This window comes from Triturus cristatus, chromosome 4_1 (genome assembly GCF_964204655.1).
Source record: "Triturus cristatus chromosome 4_1, aTriCri1.1, whole genome shotgun sequence".
NCBI classification, from domain to species: domain Eukaryota; kingdom Metazoa; phylum Chordata; class Amphibia; order Caudata; family Salamandridae; genus Triturus; species Triturus cristatus.
Genome location: NC_140585.1, coordinates 820,312,202 through 820,337,020, shown reverse-complemented (window position 1 = coordinate 820,337,020; position 24,819 = coordinate 820,312,202). Strand labels below are relative to the sequence as shown.

Here is a 24,819-nt window from a genome sequence, read left to right as displayed (position 1 = left end):
CAGAAACAGGGGTCTCGTCCTGCCTCACCCGTACAGTCGACTAGTGAACGCACATATGATCTGTGCGATCACTCTAGTATTAAGTCACCTGATAGATTTCAGGTTTATGAACAACGTTCTCCTCGTTCTTCACAGGAAACATCGGCTTCACAGTCCGGTGGCGGAGACCGTGTTAAAGGACGGGGTGCCCAAGGACATGATCAACCCCGTCAGACTGACGGTAAAGGCAAGCAGGACGAGTCTGCACGGCAACGACCCCCGTTTCAAAAGAAGAAGGTTGCTGCGCTAACAGCGAGGTATGCCACAGATAGTGCAGACGCAGCTTCAGAACCTGACATGGGCACTGACGCTGCTCGACAGCGCGGCGGAAGTTACAGTAGTGCGATAAGCACTGCGTCCATATCTGGTGGCGACAGCAACTGACACGTTCATTACTGTAGAAACTGCTGACACTAGAGTGGCTTCCCCCGACAGACTATATAATATAGTCCTCTTAATTGAAGGTGACATACAACGTACAATTCAGGGGATTTTTTGGGATAATCTGACCTCTTCATACGATATTCTATTGGCAGAGGCAGACTGGCCACCGGCTTTCATTTTAGATGCCCCTAGAGGGGAGGAGGTGATCCTCCCGTCCTTTGCGCACACAGTGCCAAAGGACCAAGCTAAGAAGTTCGCCAAGGAGTGGGCTCTGGTGCTAGCACCGGCTTTGTATCATGCTCAGATAGGCTGGGATAAATTGTCCCCCAGCCATGAGATTCCGTTGCGGTCCATGCCCTAGCCACAACGCCAATATCCCATGCGTCGCGAAGCAAGATCTCACGTCGCGGCAATCCTTGAACAATTGGAATATCAAGGTGTTATTGAAACATGTGTGTCACCAATGAATAATCCTTTATTCACTGTGACGAAACCTGATGGGTCGTACCGCCTAGTTTTAGATTACCGGCATTTAAACTCTCATTGCCGGACATGCGCAGTACAGAATACCCACAGTTCTGCTCTCGTCGATAGTGTCGTGAGAAAACGGTTTAAGACCACACTTGACATTTCCAATGGCTTTTACAGCCATAACCTGTCCTCTCTTAGTAGTCAGTGGACAGCGTTTACATCGGGCGGCAAACAAACATTTTAAAAGATTACCCATGGGCTATAAAAACAGCCCTGGCGTCTTTGCCGCTCGTGTAGTCTCTCTGTTAGAGAGCATTGACCCTGCTGCGTACTCGTACGTGGATGATATTTATCTCACAGATGACGAGTTGTGGCCGCATCTGTGTCGCGTTGATCGCACTATTGTTTTGTTTGCAGACATCGGTTACAAATTCAACTTTGCGAAGTCTCACATTGCAGAGTATACAGTGTTGTTTTTGGGATACGAACTCAACAATGAGGGTCGAGGATTGGCTCCGCACTTCCTAGAGAAGTGCGCATGCCTGCGTGCTCCTACAACACTGAAAAAATTACAATCTTTGCTGGGCTTTCTGAATTTCGGTCGCACGTACATTCCTGATTATGCCCAGCGTATCAAGCCACTTTATGCCTTGGTACAACCTACTTTTTCCAAATCTTGCTGGCTGCCGGAGCATTCAGCTATTTTGCAATCTTTGCAAGCTGATCTTCTTGCTTCAAAATACTTACTGACGCGTGATAACCGCACTAACCTGGTAATAAGAATTGTACCCGGCGCAGTGGGTTTCACGTACTTAACGTTCAATGAGGGCGACACCGTCCCCATTGCCTACAAATCACACCTGTACACTTTGGCTGAACTGCACTTTTCCTCTGTCGAGAAAGTTTTGACGGCAGTACAGATGGCGATTCTTAAAGAACGAACGCTGTCGCAAGGGAAACGCATGTTGGTGGTCACACCATATCCTGCCTTTGAGGCAGTGACCAAAGCGAGTGTACCAAATTCTAAAGCTTTGCATCCCCAGTGGATACAATGGGCCACTTCCTTGATATCGCCCGACGTCACCTATATCTTTGACGCATCATTACAGACTCAGGAGTACTTACAGTATGAATTCGTTCATCCAGCTCCTCTGTCTTTGCGCCCGCTCGAGGATTACCATTGTGTCATTTACACTGACGGTTCTGCGCAACCGGTGACTGGATCGAAGCATGCCTATTCAGCGGCCTGCGCAATTGTGGTGGGTACTTTCGTGAATGGTGAATTCCAATCTGATGTCGTGCATACGCAGTCATTGGGTGATTGTACCGCACAGCTGGCAGAGCTCCGTGCTCTGGTTCTCGCACTGGAGTTTGCTGATTCTCGGGTCACTACTCTTATAGTGAGTGATTCATTTTATTGTGTTCAATCTTACAACGACAATCTACATTTTTGGTCTCAAAATGAATACCGTGATTCCAAAGGTGGCACAATTAAGCATAAAATGCTTTGGGTTCCAGTGGCAGAACTTAAAGAACATCTGCCTCTCGTGAATGTTATTCACACTCTCGGTCACCAACGAGTTGGTGTCCATGCTGTCGGCAACAGCTTGGCTGACGAGGCAGCAAAAACGGCAGTGGCGACATACTTAGTGGCAGCAGTAACCAGATCCAAAAGTAAGATCGATGATGACATCTTGGCAGCTATTGCTGCTACAGAGAAGGGAACTAATTACCCAAGAGGTTTCCCTTCTCGTTACCATTATCACTTAAGTCCTGATAACGTCCCGTTAGTGAGGATTAACGACGTTGGTGACAGATTGATTCCCAACGTGGACTGCAGACCATCTTTGATATTTGCGGCTCACGAGGGTATGGCCTCTGCCCACGCCGGCGTTGCAGCTACTGTATCTCTGTTACAACAACGTTACTGGTGGTGCGGTTTATATAAACAAGCTCACGCTTATGTTCTTGACTGTGACGTTTGCCAGCAGATTAAACCTTCAACTGCTGCGCGCCCACCACAAACTCAGTTGTACATATCTAATAAACCACTAGGGTGTGTTTATCTAGATCACTGCGGTCCATTCACCTCTGACATCTTGGTTGCAGTGGATTCGTGCACACGTTTTCTGTGGGTATGGCCACAAAGGAGTGCTGATGCCCGTACTGTCATCAGGGATTTGCGCGTCTTTGTGGGAAGTTTTGCGTGTGGTGCCTTTCATTCTGATCAGGGCCCTGCGTTCGCCTCTAAGGCGTACAAAGAAGCCATGAGAAATTTGGGGGTCCAAGTCAAATTTTCGTCTCCCTACCGACCTGAGGGTAATAGTGTGGTGGAGCGAATGAACCGTGACTTAAAGTAATCTTTGACAGCTAGGGTTTTAGCACTGGCCGTAACTGGCTAGCCCATCTGTATAACGTCCAACGTGCACTTAATAATCTCCCTAGAAGGTCTCTGGGTGGGCGGACCCCATACATGATGCTCTTTGGCATACAAATGTTTGTCCCGGACCTTGATGGTCTAGACATGGCGTCGTCAGCCGCACCCTTTGACGTAGATGATCACTGTGCTGTATTGCAGACTCTACAAGGAGCCAGAGACAGTCTTGCGAAGGAACACGTGCCCTCCACATCTGATGCTGCGCTTCAGATCCCGGTAGTCGGCTGGCTACCTCGAGTTGGTGATCTGGTCCATGAGAAGGTGGAGAACAAGAAGGAGTTTGGCCCCTCTTATCGTGCCCCGGTTCCAGTGCTTGGTGTGCAGGGTACAAGAACAGTCATTTTACCTCCACTTCCTGGTCGCAAGGATAACAGGTACATCTCTATTGACAATGTCAAGCTACAGCGAATAGCCGATTCTTCTTAGTATGACTCCAGCGGTTTCTTGCCCTGCGATGCTGAGAAATTCTGTTTTGGCTCCAGCTTCTACCACCTTGCCTGATGTTGCCATCGAGATGCATACAGTTACTGGACCTTTGTTGCCACCAACAGTTGGTGGTCTACCTGATGATACTGAGTATGCTTATCCTGCAGATGTACCGTTGCCTGATTTACAATCCACCACAGTTAACCAGTCACGCTTCTCCTTAGACACTAATTCAATGACTTCCATTGCACCATCAAGTTTCAATTTTTGCTGTCTGGTTTAAAAGACATTTTTTAATTCCTCCTTGGACTTACATTTGGCTGGTGCTCATATCTATTTTTTTGTTTATGTCCATTGGATTTGTGGTAGTGTTTTTTCGTCTTGTAAATGGACACTACCTGAAAGAAAGATCTACAATTAGACTAATTGATGGAACTTTGGCCCCCCACTCCTCATCACATATCATAAAAAGGGACCAGACTTTTGTGAAAATTACTGCCTGGCCTGTGCTGGATGGGATTGCGTGGGATGCTGTTAAATTTCAAATTCATGGTCCCACAGAAGTAATCAATGTGCCAAAGGTATTTCGTGTTTCTATGGGTGATGTAGTTAAGCAAAGCATCCGCTCGGATGATTGGGATGTTCAAGCCATAGAAGCACTGTTTTCTGATTTGAAATATTATGTTGCGTTTGAAGCTGAGGATTTGTATTTAGATACTGCTAATTATGATGAGCAGTTTTGCTATCAACATTATGGCAATCATTTCCTTCACAAAGCCAATACGTTTAGAAATTTTGTAAATTATATGCAATGGGAACACTGTCCAGCGCCTAGGCTGGGCAGTTCCACCACGTTAGTGAACAAATTCACATATTTTTCTGATTTCAGTGTGTCGAATCCTGCCTCCTTTTACTTTAAAGTGGCAGCTGAGTCTGCCTTGAAAGTTAGGCTGACACAAACTAAATTATTATATTCAAAATCCTTTATGGATGATTTGGCAATCAGAGGTTATGATCTGTGGAAAGCTACTATTGATCTTAAATCGGTTTGGGGTTCTAAACCGTGGCAGGTACAGGGAACAGAAGCTTTGCATCGTGCCTGCCTCATCCCGAACCACGTTATTTTTGAATTTGTCAATTTTTCAGACCACCTGTTTTGGATTGGCTACTTCTAAAAAATTAAATTCCCCCTCTACTGCGGATCTGGGTGCTTATCCTAATTGGGATAATCATACGGATCTGTCCCTTGCTGCGTTGCAGTCATACATTTCTAACACATCCTTCAATATTTCCAAATTAAATCCGAAGGGATGGTTAATATGGCAAACGAGCTCAGATTCCTGTCAACATCGATTTCCGGATTTAAACCCGGGGTATACGCAAGATCATGTGGACCCCCGTTTTGAATCCTCTCATACTGTAACTACCTACTCAGTAGGGAAGTTATGCCAATCTTGGCTGCAACATTCCACCTTAGCATCTGTTAAATTTCATTTAATCACAATTACACGACAAAATAGATTTGAATGATTTTGTTGAGGGTCCTGCGGTTGGCAGGTCCAAAAGATGGGTATATGCTGTTTTTAACGAAGTTTGGAAGCTATCACAAATTGAAGCTGCATCCAGATTACGAGCTATAGATCAAGCCAATATGGAGAAGGTATTGGCTGTTATAAATAATAGCCATAACACCCTGTCTTCCAGAATTTATACGTTAGATAATATCGTTTCATCTGTTGTTGACATTGTGCAGGATGATGTGTCTGTTTTATATCGTGGTCAAAATCAATTGCGTTCTATAATGCAGTTTGCATGGACATTGCAAACGTTAAAGGCTGGGAAAGTCCCTTGGGACTACATGAATACTTCATCTTTGTTCCTTCCTTTTAATTTAACTGCAAAACAACAGTTCATGTCCAAGAAAGATGCAACATACTCATTGCTGCACATTGAAAATTTAGAACCTTTGCCTTTCTCTGTTGCCGAATTAAACTCCGCTGTGTGGCTTATCCACGGGTTAATCACATTACCATTTCCCCTGTTTAAGTTCAGTTCCTGCATGAAACATTATGCGCTAGGCAGATATGAACAACTAGGTACTGCATTCCTGCATGAAGTTTGGTCACTCCCATTCACGTACAGGTACGTGAGGGACGGTAAAGAGGTTTACTTAAAAGGTGAAGAATGCACTTCCACTCCGGATCACTCTGTGGTGTGTCGGCACATTCAATTGCATGGTGCATGTAATGTGCACGCTCCTAATTTAGCTTGCGTCCTGAAAGGGATTCTAGTGCCAGTCATAACGCCGTCATTTACGCTGCTGGCTAACGGTAGTTATTTGCTATTGAATAATGAAACTTTCAGTGGGATGTTAGTTGGAATTCCCTACATAGTGACTGTATCACAGAGAGTAGTCTGCTATAACAACGTCCTTTTCCCACCCCCGCATGGACGGCTCGATGTATCCATCTGGCCTTCCATTCCATCCTTGAAAGCAGAGTTCAACAAGATGAGCAGAATAAGGGCTCTATTGTCTCAAAAAGAAGTTGCGTTGACTTCGTCCCGGGAAACATTTGTCCTTCACATAGCAAACACGCGCACAGAGGTGCAAGCGCTTTTGAAAACTGATCTCCCACTTCATTTTGGTGCCCTGATTCAGACTATCTTTAATGCCTCGTCAACAAGTGGCCTGGCACATTTTTTCAAAATTGTGGGCTCCGGCCTCGTGACCTCCTTCCAAACTATTTTGGGTGTGATCCCGGCATTTTTTCATTCTATTTTTCCAGCGTATTTGGAGGTCTCCCGTTGATTCTCGCCCTCGTGGCTGGGGTGCTGTTGTTGGTCTGCTTACTACGCAATGGATGCACAATTTGTGTCACACCACAGCCTGTCCCGGCTGCTCCATCTTCGTAACCGGATGCTTGAATACTATGGAACACTATCACTGGCAACCTTGAGCTTAGCCTATGGATTGTCCGTCCGGTTTCCCTACTTTACTTGCGTACAACCTGTCTTTCATTGCCTAGAGTGTCCGTTCCAATGGGCTCTGGATTTGTGCTTGTCAAACTCGGTGTCTCCCGCCCCGGATTATGATCGACTAATGAGCCCCTTAGTGGCTCATGAGTTGGACTGTTCTGGTGTCAGGATTATGGTCTGTGGAGCAGCACATGGAGTCCTAGGGAATTGGGACATCGGTACGGCTGCAGATGACTTCCTGGCAAGAAGTTATCTTGAAGAACACGCCAGTTGTTCTCCGATGGTACTAGAGGCTCCAGTTGTCGAAGAACATGTGTGTTCATGCCCCCTGCTGAACTGGATGGCAGATAATTTTGCAGTACGTTCCAATGATTTCCTCTAGGAAGCCGTTGCTACTTATTGTGCTTATACATTGATGGATTAACTTGGATGTCATCCAACATTCCTTTGGAATAACTTTTGCCTTTTCGTTCGACATCCATTGATAATATTTGTTTTCCTTTAAATGGGTTTTTTTCTTCTCTCTTTTTTCTCTTCGAACTTTCACTGCCCTTATATGGATTCCCAATTTGCGCCCTTAGTTCCGTTCTATCGAACTTGAACTCTGCGTTCCTTAATTGTACCCCTATTGGTTAGTGGTCCGATCAAGGGGGGGTGTAGTGAGGGCTGCAATTTATATACGTACATTGCTAAGTTAGCACAACCGCGTTAGATGTTAGAAAGCCATCTTGCCACTTTTGCTGCTTTTGCACACGACACTGCAGTTACATGTTATTATTTGAGAAATGCTTGCTCGCCTTTTCTTCACATGAGAACTGTCTGTTGTTCACATCCCTAACAGTGAGCTGCGACCTTGGTCTGAACATTGTGTAAAGAAACAGTCTGGGTCGCTAGACGGTGCATGTTTTTTTAGGTTCAGGTTGATCGGCCCACTATTTAGCCATAACACGCACGCAGCTGCAAATACCCGAGAGTCGAGCGCTTTTAATATTGCAGGCTGCTTGCTCGATTCATGCATTCGGAAGAAGAGCTTTCCCAGGATCAGAGTATACCTGATCCTGTGACGTGATTCCACTAAGCTGATCTTTACGGTATGGGGTTCCCCATTCAAGCCTAGAGACCTTCTATTAGTCTAATAATAATAATATTAGTTTACCAGCGAAAGGAAGGTGGCTGTAATCCACTGTCATTTTATTATGATTTCTCCTTTCATTCTCTATGGTATTGTAACTATGCTGATGGTTTTGATTTTAATCAATTGTCTGCTTAAGTTAGCCAAAGTACTGCATCTTAGGACACAAGGCTTATAAAATAAACTCTTTAAACTTTACCGTGTCTCTGTTTACTCTTGTTGTGGACTGATATGAGAATAATAACGAACAGGTATTTCTGATTCCCACCATTCCTGAGAATACACTAAGTCGCTTGTTCTGGGTTGTCTATACATTGGGACCGCCGAGATAAAATCGGATAACTAATTGGACACTGATGCTGGTCGGATAGGGGTTCTGAGGTGAGTTTTTGGTACACCACAATTCACTGAGGCCCTGGTTTCCTGCGCATAGTTCTGTGCATGAGCAGAATCCCTGCAACACTAGCTCAGGGACGATTCCAACAATTCAAGTCAATGCAGCACGGAAAGTAAATTAAAATAGGATGAGGTAAATCAGAACCACAGTGGCATGGGTTGGGTTAACAGAAGGAACATGTATGCATTCCTTGGTCGTGCAACACAAAACTTTGGCATAGTTCTGGTACAAGTTATACCATCTTTGCTCCGACTCACACCAAATGGATGAAATTAAATGCAAAGTTGATTAGTAATTTTGCTCTTGGGAAGAAATTAAGATGAATTTCTACCTTTCTGAGCAAAATGTAATTTAATAATGAAAAGGATTCTTACAAAATAATGTTATTCTTTACAAAAATGAATATTTCCCCAAATGGAGACAGTTGCCATTTTAGTGACGTTTCCTTTTTACACTCCTTCCAGCAGATAGCTGTAGGACAGACACATCCAAAAGTAGCTTGACATAAACTAATGCTAAATTAAGACATCAGGACTGAACTTCATATCCCAGAGGATCAAGGTCCTGATCCAAAAGCATCAACGAAGACTCCCTCAGCTTCTGCAGCAATTTCCTCAACTCGTCTTTTGAAAATTCCTGTTAAAGAGGAGACAGAAGAATGAGAAAATAAGCAGGCTAACGTTAGTTTGTTTTATTGACTTAATTTATGGAGTGTTTCTATTGTAGAAGATGCAACTAGACACCAACTTTCTTTTGCAGCTATTACTTTTGGTAACAGTAAGCATATTCTTTCTAGCACATAAAAATGGCATAACTGTCTTATAAAGTAATACACAAGAACAAGTTACTTACCTTTGGTTACACTCTTTCTGGTGGATGCTCTAACTAACTTTGTATTCCTCACCCGTGGAATAGTCATAGGCAGCACACTGGAACTAGAGTTCTGTAAAACAATTCCTCTCTCACACAGCAAATGGCACTGTTGAACTCAAGCAACTACCTTGTCATGACAATAGAAGTGATGGAGCGGAGCTGCAAATTGATGCCATATATGTATCTGTGTGCGGACGTTAGTTTCTTTGATTTCTTCTGCGCCATCAGACGCAAAGTAACTGTGACGAATTAGGTTGTTTGAAAACACCAACTTGGGACCTTTTTTAATAGGCACAAGAGTCCACTTCACAGAATAGGATGGCAGGAGGGAACTAAAGAATGTGCAGTTGGAGAGTACCCACCAGAAAGAGTGTTAGAAAAGTTAAGTTGCTCTTCTGATGGCTACTTCTAATCACAGATTTCTTAACAGTCAATGGTTGTGGAAGAAACAATGACATGGTAATGAAATAACCCAAGTGGAAAGGCAATCCCTCCTTAGGCAGGAAGACAGCCTGGGTCCGCAGCACCATTATGTCTGGAAAGAAAGTGTTGTATGGGAACTGTACTGACAAAGCCTGCAGTTCACTCACATAGTGCGCAGATGTGATTGTGATTAGGATTACCATCTTAAAGGTACGGAGCGGTAAGGAATGAATGTGCATGGGTCCGAACGGTGTACCCATAAGAAACATGAGAACCAATTTAAAATCTCACTGAGGCATGATGGAAGGCTTTAAAGGAAACATGCGTCAAACCTTTCAGAAATCGTGTCACAACATGCATTTTGGAAATGAAAAATGAACACTTTCTGTGACCTACTTGGGTTGGAATACTGAATATTGTAACTTAGACCCTACTTCGGACCGGAAGAGTTTGTTAACAAAATAGGAGGCCACAATTTTCTGTACTTTGAATTACTCTATATTGGTACAAATTACCCAGTTTATCTTCAAGTATTTTTTTGCACCACCAGGGTACAGAAATAACTTTATGTGTGATAGGATTAACAATGTGTCTTGTATTACTTTTGTGCTGAATTTTCCTTAGAACACCAAGTATGTCATCAAATACTTCTAGGAACTATTTGCAAACACCATTATCTAAAATTATTTTAACTATCAAAACTGGATTAATAACAAGGGGATCAGTTTAATGCCCAATTCTCTTTGGTTTCTCCACATTAATAGCTTTCTTCGTTATTTACAACATGCAAATTGTAAACCTTCCCCTGAAATATATACACATTTTGCTCATCTCTACCAGGGGTATAGTTTTTTTGCCATATCCCAGAGGATTTATATATGGCTCCCCCAGGACATATTCTTCTCTATTGGGGAATGTACACTTGTTAAGGAGTATGAAAGGATTAGGAAACTGCTAGAAAACAGACATATCATCATCTAAACAGATTGCAATTGGTCTACCTTATCAATAATTTGCAAAACAAGCTTATAAGCCTTTTCTGCCAGTTCCTCTAATAGACAATCACAAAAAGACCTATACTTCCATATTTCCTACAAGTGGAGTTTTTGCAAAATAAAAATTGCTGTTTGCTAAATTGTTTCCATTTCTACACATAAAACATTTTATCTTGGAATTATCACCAAATTGTCTTTGTTTTAAAGTGTGGATGTCCTTTTATTCTCCAATCTTTTTCCTATTAATTTTTCAAACAGCTTGCTCGCGGGAACTCTCATTCCTTTCACATAATCAGCACGGTGTTTGATACTTCGGTGGTTGTTGCTTCTCAGAGACCTGGATTGTATGCAAGCAGTTTCTTTAGAGTTTGGCAGCTATAAGTTGATCAAAGAGTCAAACAGCTCTCCAAAGTCACATGTGTTGGAAATCCCCCTTACTGCCGCAATATAATCAGTGAATTTCTAATTTATCTCTTGGAGGTAGCCCAATTTCTTTTAATCTTTTTAGTAAATTATTTTGTCCCCAAAACGCCCCTCTAATTTCTTAAATGTTGCTTGGAACAATTATTGACTGTAACCAGTTAAAAGCACATTAGTACCTAAATAACATAGTTCAATATAAGTTACCTCTTCCTATATTAGTTGTACTTTACCCATGTTTGTAGGTATGTGGGGTAGCCTCTACTCACTATAGAACAGGTTTGCTGCAGTTAGGTCAGCAAAGGCTTTCAGTACTACCACACACACACACACAACCCTTTCCTGTGTATCTACTTTTTTCCATTCACCTTACTACTGAAATACGTCTAATAGAGACATAATCCTGTGAGAAAAATATATTCAAAAACACACAACTGAGTCTTCGCTTTCGACACCCAGAAGTACCATTAATGAACAAGTTCCTTACCTTCGGTAACAATGTATTTGGTAGAGACATAGTCTAGTTGTAGATTCCTTATCTTTGGAATTTCCCTCAGGCGTCAGTCTGGATCCAGATTTTTTTCGTCAGCAATAGTGTTGGTAGGTGGCGCCGGTCAGCTTTGTCTTGGTCATCGGCATTGTGCGCACTGGAATGGTTATCGCAGGACCTACATAGACGCTGCCCAGGCACGCTGACTTAAGTCGTGTTAAGAACTGTCCACGACAGAAGCGCAGAGCCATGAAAGACACTGACCAATGGTGCGTCAAAAATAGGGCATGATAGGGGGTGTACTAACCCTAAGGAAGGGACCTATTAGTCCTGACCTGCTCACCCCTGTAAACGTCCCTAAATTTAGTGTTTAGGGGCAACCCTGAACTTTGCTTCCTCAGATTCGTTGAACAAAGAAGAAGGACTGAAGAGCCGTGCTGACCCAGGAAGAAGAGGATACTAACTGCTTTGGCCCCAGCCCTACTGGCCTGCCCTGACTACGACCTGCCCACAGTGAAACCCAGGCGAGTCCAGCAGCCAGAAGACCCCTAGGACTCAGGGGACCTGCCCTGCACTCATCGCAAAGACTCGGTCTCCCGTGTGCACCGAATTTGCTCCACCAAAGACTTCAACACAGAACCCAGATCCAGGCGGCTCCAAGGTTCTGCACGACTCTGCACCGGACACTCTCAGCCTAAGTTCGAGTGGCCCAACACCACAAGGAGGTCTCCCCAGTGATCCTGACCTGGGATCTGGTGATCACCGACCTACCTCCAGCTTCAAGCAGAAACCTGCAGCCTCAACCCTTAGGGTCCTCCCAACCGTGCCTAGAGCTGGGAAGAAGATCTGACGCCTAAAGACACCCCTGCACACGATGCCTCACGGCCGTCGGTGGCCCAACCAACGGTGTCCAGGCATCTCCCAAGAACCCTACTTACCTCTCCTGCCGGTGGTCGCCTTCAGAAAATCCCCATGCCGGAGCCTGCAGCATTTTCTTCAAATGGGAGATCTCCATTGCAAACCACAGGGCTACAGACATCTTCTAGGCACTCTGCATCCGCCCACCTCCATGCAGATGGTGATGCAGATCCTGTGCTGATTGTTGGCCCCTGCAGTGCTGATTCTAACCCCAGGAGCTTTGCTCCGACAACAGAGTGGCCTGCAAACCGATAACCTTCTTTTCTCCCATAGGGACCAATATTATGATTTTTGTTCCAAAAACCTTTTAAGTGTTGAACTGACTTTTGTATGAAAACTAAAGTAACTTTATTTGAATCAAAAACTGTTGCACTTATCTGTAAATTATAAGCCCCTTCTGTGATATCTCGGCATATCACCCCAAATAGTCAAAGTAACTGAAAAGTAACCAAAAAGTAATTTCTATGTATTTTAAACAGTTTTAAAAGCAAATACAAACCTGTAACGAATCCGATACCATCCACAATTGCATTTCCTTGTAAAGTTTTGCATTTGAAAGTATATTTCACTTAGCTGTACCAAGTCCTGCTTGGTTCTAGAAATGCAACATAAGTATACCTTTTTATACTTACTTAATGAACAAGTTACTTACCTTTGGTAACGATGTATCTCTAAGAGATATTAGTAGTTATTGATTTCTTACTTTTAGAATTACCCCCAGGTGTCAGACTGGATCCAGAGATTTTTTTTCTCTTAGCAGTATCCCTGCGCTTCGGTAGGTGGCGTCGGTCAACTCCACGTTGGTCGTCAGAGTTGTGGTCGCCGGGATGACGTTACAGTATCTGACACGACTTTTCACGCCAGAAGCGCAGAGCCATGCAAGACACTGACCACTGGTGCACATAACTAGGGCCCTGTAAGGAAGTACCAATCCCTGTAAGGAAGTACCAATCCCTGGAAGTCAGTTCACAGAACGGGGAGGATGGGTGGGGCGGTAAGGAATCTAATGTCTCTTACAGATACATCGTTACCGAAGGTAAGTAACTTGTTCATCTGAAAGAGACTGCAGTTATAGATTCCTTACCTTTAGAATAGATACCCCAGCAATGCCAACCCCGGAGGAGGGTCTGCGAACTAAGTTCACACCAAGAAGTCCTGGAGGATAGAAAGGATAAAAAAACGCTGTCTCTCCGGATTTGGATGTCCAGGCAGTAATGCTTGGTGAACATGTGCAAGGATGCCTACGTGGCTGCCTGACAGTAGTCAAGTAAGGGAACTCCGCGTCCCATAGCAGTAGTGGCTGGTAGAGTGGGTGCGCAAACCCACTGGAGGTTGCATTTTTAGACAAAGAATAGCAGATCTTAATGCATAAGACAACCCATATAGAGATGGTACGTTTGTGCACTGCTCGGCCTTTCTTAGCACCCACATAACCCACGAAAAGTTGATCGTCCACCCCGAAGTCTTATGTGTGGACAAAGTAGAAAGATAGCGCATGCTTTGGGTCCAGACAGTGGAGTCTCTCCTCCTCTTTGGAAGGGTGAGGAGGCGGGAAGAAAGTGGACAATGTGATGGTCTGACCTATGTGGAAAGAAGTAACCACTTTGGGCAGAAAAGAGGGCCGAGTACAGAAGACTACTTTGTCAGGATAGACAGCCAGAAAGGAAGGTTTAGAAGATAAAGCCTGAAGCTCACTCAACCTGCAAGCAGAGGTGATGGCAAGCAAGAAAGCAGTCTTCAAAGTGAGGAGACAAAGAGGACAATTAAGTAGTGGCTCAAAGGGAGCACACTTAAGATAAGTGAGAACAAGGTTAAAGTCTACATTACTAAAGGAGAAAGAGGAAAGAGATGAGTAATGCCCTTCAGGAATCTGTTAACAATTGTGGACTTGAAAAGAGAGGGCTGATCAGAAAGGCGAAGAATGGCCAAAATGGCTGAAAGATAGCCCTTAAGAGTGCCCAGACCAGAGCCCTGCTGGGCCAAGGTAAGAATGAAGAGGAGAACCTCTGAAAGAGGGGCAGAAAGGGGATCCGCAGCCTTTGCTGTGCACCATGCCACAAATGTGTTAGATCTACAGGTGTATACTGTTTTGGTGGTGGGATGCCTGGCTTCCAAGATGACGTTAAAGACTTCGGGAGGAAGGTCAAAAGCTGCTCAATATTCACGCAAGGAGGTGGTGGCTGGACAGGTTCGGATGGAGGACCGTCCCCTGTTGCTGCGACAGAAGATCCTCCCAAGGAGGAAGTCTAATCGGAGGGTCGATGGCCAGGTTCAAGAGCTCAGGGAACCAGACTCTTTGTGCCCATTCCGGAACCACAAGAATTACTTGGGCCCGGTCACGCTTGACCTTCAGCATTCTGGGTATAAGTGGTACAGGCGGAAAGGCGTACAGGAGGCCGAAATTCCACTTGCGACGAGAGGCATGGTGCCGCCTTTGAAACTCCAACGCACAGAACTGCTGACATTGCACGTTCTCTTCGGTGGCGAATAGATCTAACCAAGGCTCTCCCCACTGCTGAAAGAGACCTTGCACCACCTCCGAGTGAAGACTCCATTCGTGATCCATCATGAACTGGCGGCTGAGTTTGTCCGCCCTGGCGTTCAGGGAACCTGCCAAGTGTTGAACCACCAGGGATATCCCCTGATGTTCCAGCCACGTCCAAAGGTGAAGAGCCTCTTGACATAGGGTCCACGACCCCACCCCGCCCTGCTTGTTGCAGTACAACATGGCAGTGGTGTTGTCCGTGAACACCTGCACTACTCTTCAGTGTTAGACGAATCACATGGAGCTCCAGAAGGTTGATGTGGAGCCGCAACTCTGCAGGAGACCAGAGCCCTCTGATCTCCACCTCCCCCATGTGGCCGCCCCAACCCAGAAGTGACGCATCCATCACCACTGTGAACTCTGGTTGGGGAAGGGAGAGGGATCTGCGGCTGACCCAATCCAGGTTCGTGAGCTACCACTGCAACTGATTTGTAGTCCCCTTCGAGATCTGGACGACATCGGAAAGGTTCCCCTGATGCTGCGCCTACTGGAACTTCAGGTCCCACTGCAGAACCCGCATATGCCATCTGGCATGATCTACCAGCAGGATGCATGAGGCCCAGCAGCCTCAGGGTCATTCTCAACGAAACCCGAGATAGAGGCTCAAACATCGGTACCAACGCACGAATATTCCGGACTCGCTGCTCGGGAGGATAAACCCGAAACTATGCTGTGTCCAGAACCGCTGCGATGAAAAGGAGGGAATCAGGTGCGACTTCGGCAATTTAATATTGAACCCCAGCAAATGCAGGAGGTCCGCCGTAGTCTGGAGCCTGGGATGAATCAGCTTTCAACAGCCAGTCGTCGAGATAGGGAAGACTGGAACCCCTGATCAGCGCAGTTGAGCTGCGACCACGGTCATCACTTTTGTTAACACCAGAGGGGCGCGGGTAAGGCCAAAAGGGAGCACTGAAAATGCTTGTGGCCTACTGTGAACCGTAGGTAACGCCGATGGGCAGGCAAGACAGTGATGTGAAAGTAAGCGTCCTGCAAGTCCAACGCTACCATCCAGTCTCCAGGGTTTGAGGACACAGACAAGACCAGATCCAAAGTTAACATCTTAAACTTCTCCTTCCGGAGGAAGCGGTTGACATCCCTGAGGTCTAAGATAGGACGCAGGCCTTCGTCCTTCTTGGGCACCAGGAAGTAGTGAGAGTAGCAACCACAACCTACTTCTGGCAAAGGGACTCATTCTATAGCTCTCTTGGCCAAGAGAGCCGTAACTTCCTGGCGGAAAAGGGCCAAATGACTCTCCTACATGCGATGAAGTGTAGCTGGCATGGAAGGAGGGGTAGTCTTGAAAGGGAGGGAGTAGCCCCTTCGGACTATGTGCAAAACCTGACGTGATGTTGCGCCAGTGGGGGAGGTGATGGCGGATCCTGCCACCCACTGGCAAGTTGTGGCCCTGAAAAGTCAGACTAGGAAGGTTTGGAGGCTGCTGGGAGGGGCATTGGTGGACTGGCCTGCCCGCTGGCCCCCAGACCCGCGACGTTGGGTCCCACGTGCCCGTTCGCACAGAGGATGGGTAGCTTGCGCAGGCCTGTGGCTCTGGGTGGAGCGTGGTGGGTCATCCCTTCCGTAGCCACGAAAGGGGCGAAAGGCAGACTGCATGGGGCGGGAGGTGGCAGCGAGGCCCAAGGATCTGGCCATAGCCCTAGAGTCCTTGAAACGCTCGGGCTCATTGTTTGCCTTGTCGCCACATAGGCGATGGCCATCGAAGGGCATGTCCAAAGGGTAGATTAAACATCCCCAGAGAAGCCAGTGGGCCTCAGCCAAACGTAGAGCATCAGGGCTACTGACGTTGAAATCGTTCTACCCAGTGAGTAGGCGGTATCCAGCCCACACCGAATGGCTGCGTCTCTACCCTCTGCGACAGCACGGGTGAGCATGGCCCGGGCCTCCTCCGGGCACTGCAGCAGCACTTGCGCCACCGTATCCCACACCGAGTGCGAATAACGGCCCAAGAGACATATGCGGTGTTCACCGACCGCAGTCCTAAGCTCGCAGAAGAAAACATCTTTTTCCCATGATGGTCCAGCTTCTTGGATTCCCTATCTGGGGGAGCAGTAGGGAATGCGCCTTTTGATGTTGAAGCTTGGACCACCAAGCTCTGGGGGTACGGTGTTGGGAGATGAAAAGTGGGTCGCCCAGGGCTGGGCGGTGGCGTCGGGCAAACATGCTATCCACAGGAGCCCCTGTGCTGGGTTTGGACCAAGTGCCCAGAAGGATGTCAGCGAGGGCCTCATTAAAAGGCAGCAGGGGCTCCGAAGAGGCCGCTGACGGCGGAAGCTCCACAGTCACCGTAGGAAGCTCAAGGCCCAAGGCCTCAGCTGCCCTACGCAACACCACAGTGTAGGAGGCCCCCTCCTCCATGGCCACGGTAGGGGGAGAAAGCATACCAAGGTCTGGTGAGGTAGACCATTGGCCTCACCCAACTTCTCTCTCCAGTCCATCTCCTCAAGTTGGTCTGCTAGAGGGTCACCAGACCCCGCCCAGTCCTCCTCTGGATGCCAGTCAGGGCGGTAGGGAACGCCAGGAAAGAACAGTGGTACAAAAGTAGTGTTCGGTGCCGGTCAGGCTCCGTGTCCACGTCAGGGGTGAGCCTGTGGTCGACACCGGTTGGGGACACAACCGGAGTCGGATGCATCGTCACTGGATTCGGCACAGGGGAAGGTACAGTGAGGTCTACCGGCACCATCCGGATCCAGGCTTGGATCCGTGGGGCCCTAAGACGCCGGAGCCCTACGACGCCGGAGCCAAAGCCACCGGCCTCGAAGACCCAGGGCCCCCAGCCGATTCCGCGGGGACTGGAGGCGCGCCGGGCTGCCAAAAGATGCTGTGCAGCACTTCGTAGAAAGCTCGAAGCTGGTCAGGGGATGCTCCAGCTCCCGGAAAGGGAGGGAAGCAGCAGAGTCATCCCAGAAGCAGGCTCCGAAGGCTGAGCCAGAGAGCGACGATGCTCCGGTTCCTGTGTTGCGTCGGCCTACAGGCGGGGAGAAGGCGAAGAGCGACAATGCTTCTTTGCCTTCTTTTTGTGCATCGACTTACTCGATGACGAATGGTGATGGCTCTGGGACCAGTCCGGAGACCTTCCTCTTGACCGGGACCTAGAGCGGCGCTGAGCCGACTGCCGGGCCTCCAGTAGCTTTCCAGACCGCTCCCGCAAAGACTTCGGGTCGTGGTCAAGCTCCAGGCACCAGAGGCCCACCAGGTGAGGATCCGTGACACACATCAGTTTGTGACAGGAGTCACAAGACTAAAAGCCGGTCCGATGATGGGACACCATGAGTCGAAGCGACTCGAAAAAGATGTCGACAAAAGTCAAAACGTTTTAGTCAAAAAGTGACTAAGGGGCACGCTCGCTCTGGATCTGCAATGGTTGGCGCGGAAAAAGAAAGATCTGACATCAGCGCGCACAGGCGCTATCTAGGTAGACACCGCGACGTCATCCCGCCAACCACAGACGCTACCTACCAACGCGCAGGGGTATTGCTAAGAGAAAAAAAATCTCCGGATCCAGTCTGACGCATGGGGGTAATTCTAAAGGTAAGGAATCTATAACTACAGTCTTTCAGATTGGTCTGGATTCTGTCTTGGAGTGTGTGCCATCAGCCTTGATTGAGTGAATACAATAAAATCTTAAAACCCCCCATGATAAGTCTTACCGCTCGACCACAATACCACAAAGACAGCTGTTAGTGATTATCACATTTAGCCTTTGCTATACCTTTGGGGATCCCCTGAACTCTGTGTCCACTATACCTTACTTTGGTATAGTATATGCAGAGCCAGCTTTCTACAGTATACACTGACCGTAATGCCAAGCTGGAGGAAGTATTCACACATTTCTCAAGATGATGCAGCTTCTTGGATTCCCTATCGGGGGAGGGGGCAGGTGTGCAGAAGGGAATGCGCCCTTGGAAGATGAGGCTTGGACAACCAAGCTCTGACGGGGAAGGATGTTGTGCAAGGAACACTGGGTCGCCAGGAGAGGGGCGGTGGCGGCCGGCGATTGTCCTGTCATGAGGAGCCCCACTACTGGGCTTGGACCAAGAGCCCAGAAGGACATCAGTGAGGGCTTCATTAAAAGGCAAGAGAGGTTCAGAGGTAGAAGCCGCAGGCTGAAGCATCTCTGTCAGGAGGGTAGTCCTGACTGCCACTGAAGGGCAAGGACCTCGGCCGACCTTACCACCACAGCGTAGGATGGCCTCTCCTCCGTAGGTAGGGGGTGAAAGCAAGCCAGTGTCAGGGAAGGTCCGGCAGTCCATGGGGTTTCCAAGCTGGTCAGGTAAAGGGTACAGCTGCCCCTCCCATTCCTCTTCACTATCACCTGGCACGAAATCAATGCCAGAGATGAACACCAGAACAAAAGTTCCTTCCAGCGTCATAACTGACATGGATCAATGCCGGTTTGGCTCCGTGTCCATGTCAGGAACAAGGCATGACGTCGATGCCGACCGGGGACATGGTCAGCATCGGGAGAGTTACCGCTGGGGCCAACGTCGGGGAAGGTCATGGTGGATCGACCGACCGATGTCAGTACGGATCTGATAATGGATCCACGGGGGCCGTCTGAGCTGCAATCGTCTAAAGCCTGGTGTGCTCAACCGACTCCGCAGGGCACCAGCGGAGCCAGACTGGCCAAAGATGAGGTGCCACGCCTCATAGAATTGTTTTAGTTGGGCAGGAGATGCTCCGGCTCCAAGAAATGCGGGAAGGGGAGGCGTTGTCTCAGCAATAGGCTCTGGGGACAAAGGCCTAAAGCAGCGACGTCCTATGTTGAGCATCGCATTGGACGACAGACGGGCAAGGTCAAAGAACGCCTGTGCTTCTTCGATGACTTCTTGTGCTTACCTGATCGACCCAAAGATCTCAAAAGGGACGATGAGAGCGGGCTCTGGGATGGTTCAAGACTATCCTTTCGACCGAGAACGGGAGTGAGATGGAGCCGAGCACCGGGCCTCTAGTAGCTTAAGACCTGCTCTCGCAAAGCCTTTGGATTCATATCCCGGCACTCGGAGCATGACTCTGCAAGTTGTTTTTCTTCGAAGGAGTCTTTCTAGTCACAAGATAAGGTGACGCCTCTTTTCGGTGATAGTGCACATGAGCATCGACTCCAATGTTAGATTGTTTTCCCGTAAGAGTGTCAGAATGGAGTGAGTGTGTGTAGTATAGATATGTGCATGCATTTGTAATGTAGATAATGAGAACTGCAACAACTACAGGTGCCCGGGGAGTCGGAAGGGCACATGTGAATCTATTGCTCTATAAGCCAAGAACAAATACTTACTGGGTAAGTAACAATCTGTTCAAGGCATGTGTGCTGTAGATCTACATGCTTTGCATAGACTATATAGCAGTTATCTCCCAAAGCGTTTGATAACCAGTAGATGTTATAGTTGTCTGAAAAAGTGTCTTTAGCACTGCTTGGTCTACATTAGCTTGTTGACGTGCTAACACATCCACACAATAGTGCTTAGTATATGTGTGTGGTATAGACCATGTTGCTGCCATACAGAAGTCGGCTATTGGAATGTTACCTAAAAAGGTCACAGATGCTCCTTTTTTGCGAGTGGAATGCGCTCTAGGAGGTATAAAGTTATTTTAGCTTTAGCAGAGCAAGTCTGAATGCAATTAACAATCCATCTTGAAATGCCAGATTTAGTGATAGGATTGCCTTTGTGAGGTGGAGCAAATGCATGCTTTGTCCTTTCAATATAGTACAAAAGCACTCTTTTTTTTCAAAAAAGTGCATCTAAAAGTACCAAGGGCTGCTCTCAGTCTGTGGTATAAGGTTAGGTGTAGATGGCGGATCGGTATTACTCTGAGTTCGCTCAAATCTGGGATTCCCAGGGACCCCGCTATGTTTGATGGATAGCCTTGCAACATCAGTTAGAAGGGCAGGCATCACCATATGGTCAGAACTTTTATCTTCAGAAGGGGTTCACCCATGGGAGGTTTTAAGAGCTAGGATTGGAAGTGGTTTCTCTAGATTTAAATATTTGCAATTAGTCTCTTGGTTTGCAGGAGAAAAGGGGGACATTCATGGAGATTGGGAGGCAGAGCAAACTCTGCAAGAGGTTCACCTTAAGAGCAAGGAACACTCAAAATGGTATAAGAAACTCCTGGAAGCTGAGGAGATTGAATACCCTCCACAACATCTAGTTTGGAATCAGATCCCCCTAGAATGTGATATTGAAGAACTATATGAACCCTCTTTGAATCTTCTTTACAAACACTTTAAGCCGGCTAACCTTAAAAAGAATCACTTGTTTTGTTATTAATAGACTATATTATACACCTGCAAAGATTGCTAAGTTTGCCCCACTCTCCTCTCTCAAATGTCCAAGATGTGACCTTTTTAAAGCCAATGACATTCCTATTATCTACGAGTGTCTCAGACTCAGTGATTTCTGGAGGGGAGTCAAGGAAGTCCTTTGTGGCATCTTTGGAGTAATAATCAACGTTAATATGACTTTGGTTTTCTTTGGGGATGATGGCACGCTAAGTAAGAAGATGAGGCATTCACATAGAGGTCTTTTGTTATATCTTCTTTTAATTGCACGGAGGGAAATATGCAGGAACTGGAAAGATCCGTTGCCCTCAAAGCTCAAAGATTGGATTAAAGCTGCGTTTGCTATGGCCCGTTTGGACCAGGGAGGAGGAAATGAAAATTGTGTGAATATTTGGCAGGACTTATTATCGTGGGGTAGAGGTCTGAGACTTGTATAGCTCTTCCAAGTCCTATGATTACACCAAGCTACCAACAATGGGGCAGGTCTGGTTTGGACCCAAGCGAATTAAGTAGCCGCAGAGTGCAAAGGTCGGAAGGGTGGCTTTTGAAAAATTGCAAATGCATTTTTGGTGAGATGAGGACACAAATAATTAAAAAAAAATAGTATTCTTTTGACATCAAGTGTGTGAAGAGCTCTTTCTACTACCGATTCAGGTTGAGGGAAGAACATGGGTAACTCAACCGATCCGTTAATATGAAAAGCAGAAACTACTCTAGGGAGGAACTCTGGGTTGGTGCGAAGAACTACCCTATCTTTATGAAGCTGAAAGAAGGGTTCTTCTAAGGTTAATGTCTGCAGCTCAACAACTCTCCTTAATAAAGTGATTGCAATGAGAAAGGAAACCTTCCCTGAAAGGAACTGTAAAGGACAATTATGTAATGGTTCAAAGGGTGGCCCAATAAGTCGTTAGTACAATGTTAAGATTCCACACCGGTGCCGGAGGTATTCTGGGTGGTGTTACTCTCTTTAACCCCGCCATAACGTCCTTAATGACAGGAACTTTGAACAAGGATAAATGCTGTTTGTTTTGCAAATACACCGCTATTGCTGCAAGGTGCAGCCGAATAGAAGTGTAACTAGATAAGATTGCTGTAGGTGCAAAAGGTAACAAATAATGCTTTGAACAGAAGCATCTACAGGATCAATTTCGTTATTGTTACAATAGACTATAAATTGTTTCCACTTTGCTGCATAACACGATCTAGTGGTAGGCTTTCTTGCTTCTTTCAGAATATTCATACAGTATGGTGCCAAACTCTAAGATTTCAGGAGCCAACTTGGTAAGTTGAGCTCCTTGGGATTTGGATGCCTGATTTCTCCATAGTTCTGAGTGAGAAGACTGAAGGTGAGGTTCAGCTTTTGATGTGGAACGACTGACAGCTCTAATAGGGTGGTGCACCATGGTTGGCGGGCCCATGTGGGAGCTACTAAAATCAGCCTGAGTTTCTGAACCAAAAACGGAAGGAGTGGTATAGACTGAAAAGCATAGGCAAATATCTTTGACCAATTCATTCATAGGGCATTGCCGTTGGGGAGAGGGTGTGGGAACCTGGAGGTGATCTATTAGTGGAAATCCCCATTGCTGAAAGAATGGAAGGAGAACTTGGGTATGAAGTTCCCACTTGTGTCTTTGCTGCCTCCTTCTGCTGAGGAGGTTGGTAATCTGATTGTTTACTCTTGAAAGGCGTTCTGCCAGAAGATGAATCTTGTGATGGATTGCCCAGCTCCAGATGCTCTGAGAGGTGTTACAGCTGGAGTGTGTGTATATCCCCCCCCTGTTTTTGTACATAGTTGTCATGTTGTCCATGCAGACTAGGACACCTTTGCCTATGAGATGAGACTGAAAAGTGCTAGAAATACTGTTAGAAGCTCTAGATAGTTGATGTTTGTGCATGTTGTCCCAGAGACCCTGGATTGTGTAATTGAGATAGGCATCCCAACCTGTGAGTGATACGTCTGTTATCACAATCTGTGGAAGAGGGTCGATGAAGGGCCGCCCTTTTGATAAATTTTGTGGGTTCCACCACTGCAGAGAGCGATGGGTGCGGTCATGTAAAAAAACACTAGATCGGTTAAGTGACCCTGCAACTGTTTCCACTGACGTGCTAAGCTTTCTTGTAGAGGACGCATGTGTAGTCTTACATGGGGCACTATTGCAATTCATGACGCCATCATTACTAGCAGTTGCATTAAAGTTCTGGCTGGCAAGGTTTGGTTGTCCTGAAACTGTATCAACAGAGTTTGGATGTTGTGAATTCTGGCTGCACTAGGAGAGGCTAGAGCTGTGTGAGTGTTGAGCATAGCTCCCAGATAAGACTTATTTGTGAAGGCTGTAGATAAGACTTCTGCGCATTGACAGTGAAACCTAATTGGTGGAGTAGAGCCAGCGTGATCTGAATGTGGTGCAGACATTTGTGATACGTGCTGGCTTTGACGGGCCAGTCATCTAGGTACGGGAAGACATGAATGTGTTGTCTTCTGAGATGAGCTGCAACTACTGCAAGGCATTTGGTAAAGACTCTGGGAGCATTAGTTACTCCAAATGGGAGAACTTTGAAGTGGTAGTGTTTGTATGCTATTACAAATCTGAGGCATTTGCGTGAGCTGGGTGAATTGGAATGTGAAAGTATGCGTCTTTTAAGTCTAGTATGGGCATAAAATCGCCTTGCTGTTAAAGTGGAAGCACTCGTTGAAGCGTTACCATATGGAAGTGCTATGACAGTATGTATTGGTTTAATATTCTGAGATCCAGAATTGGTCTTAAGGAGTCATCCTATTCGGTGATTACAAAGTAGAGAGAGTAAACCCCTGAACCTTGGTACTGTAATGGAACTGATTGCACTTCTTGTCTGAGTAACTGTAAGTGGTTTGGCAACAGTTTATGAGAGCGAGGTGGAATGTTTGGAGGATTGGTGGAAAGCTCCAGGCAATAACCATGTTGGATTAGACTGATTACCCATTTGTCGGTTGTTATGAGTTGCCAAATGGGGAGAAACTGTTGAAGTCTTCCCCTGACAGGTGTTAAGTAATTGACGGGGAAGTGTGGGCAAGTCAGTGCTTATTGGGGGAAGATCCGGTGTGTGGCGCCCTTACCCCTACCCTTGGAGTTGTTTCCTCTATATCTCTGTTGTGTAGTTCCTAGGACCCCCCCAGGACCTGCTCTTTTTGGATGACCTAAACTGAGGGCTTGGTATGCAGACAGACTCTGAACACCCCCACCGGATGAGTGAACTGTTAGACCTGCTAGCTCTACAGTGCCACTACCACCCCCCTGTACTATATAGTGTGGTGGGTAGTTTCTGGCAACCACTGAACAGGACAACCCTGATTACTCGGGTATTGTGGAAACAATACGGTATCTTTGGCTCAGTCACTCGGGCTTACTTTTCTCAGAATACATAGATTGACGATTGAAACGGTTTCAATAATTATTTATTGGTCAAGAGTTAGTCTAGTATGAAAAATGTTAGCTATGACAATCAAAAGACAGGAGCAGACAAATGTAATCGCTCATACCAATATCATAAAAAGTAGATACATTTTTACCATAGTGCTAATAAGATGAAATAAAGTATATTACATAAAACAATAGCGTTT

The 24,819-nt window shown here is 46.4% G+C and overlaps 1 protein-coding gene across 2 annotated transcripts in view; it reads right to left on the bottom strand.

Moving 5' to 3' along the window:
- Window positions 1-8,546: 8,546 nt before the first annotated feature.
- NUP107 (nucleoporin 107) overlaps window positions 8,547-24,819 on the bottom strand; it is a 528,088-nt gene continuing 511,815 nt past the window's right edge. For both annotated transcript variants that reach the window (XM_085653472.1, XM_085653473.1), the window contains exon 28: window positions 8,547-8,898. In XM_085653472.1, coding sequence (XP_085509598.1) covers window positions 8,791-8,898 — 108 coding nt within the window. In that variant the 3' untranslated portion in view covers window positions 8,547-8,790. The remainder of the gene's footprint in view (window positions 8,899-24,819) is intronic.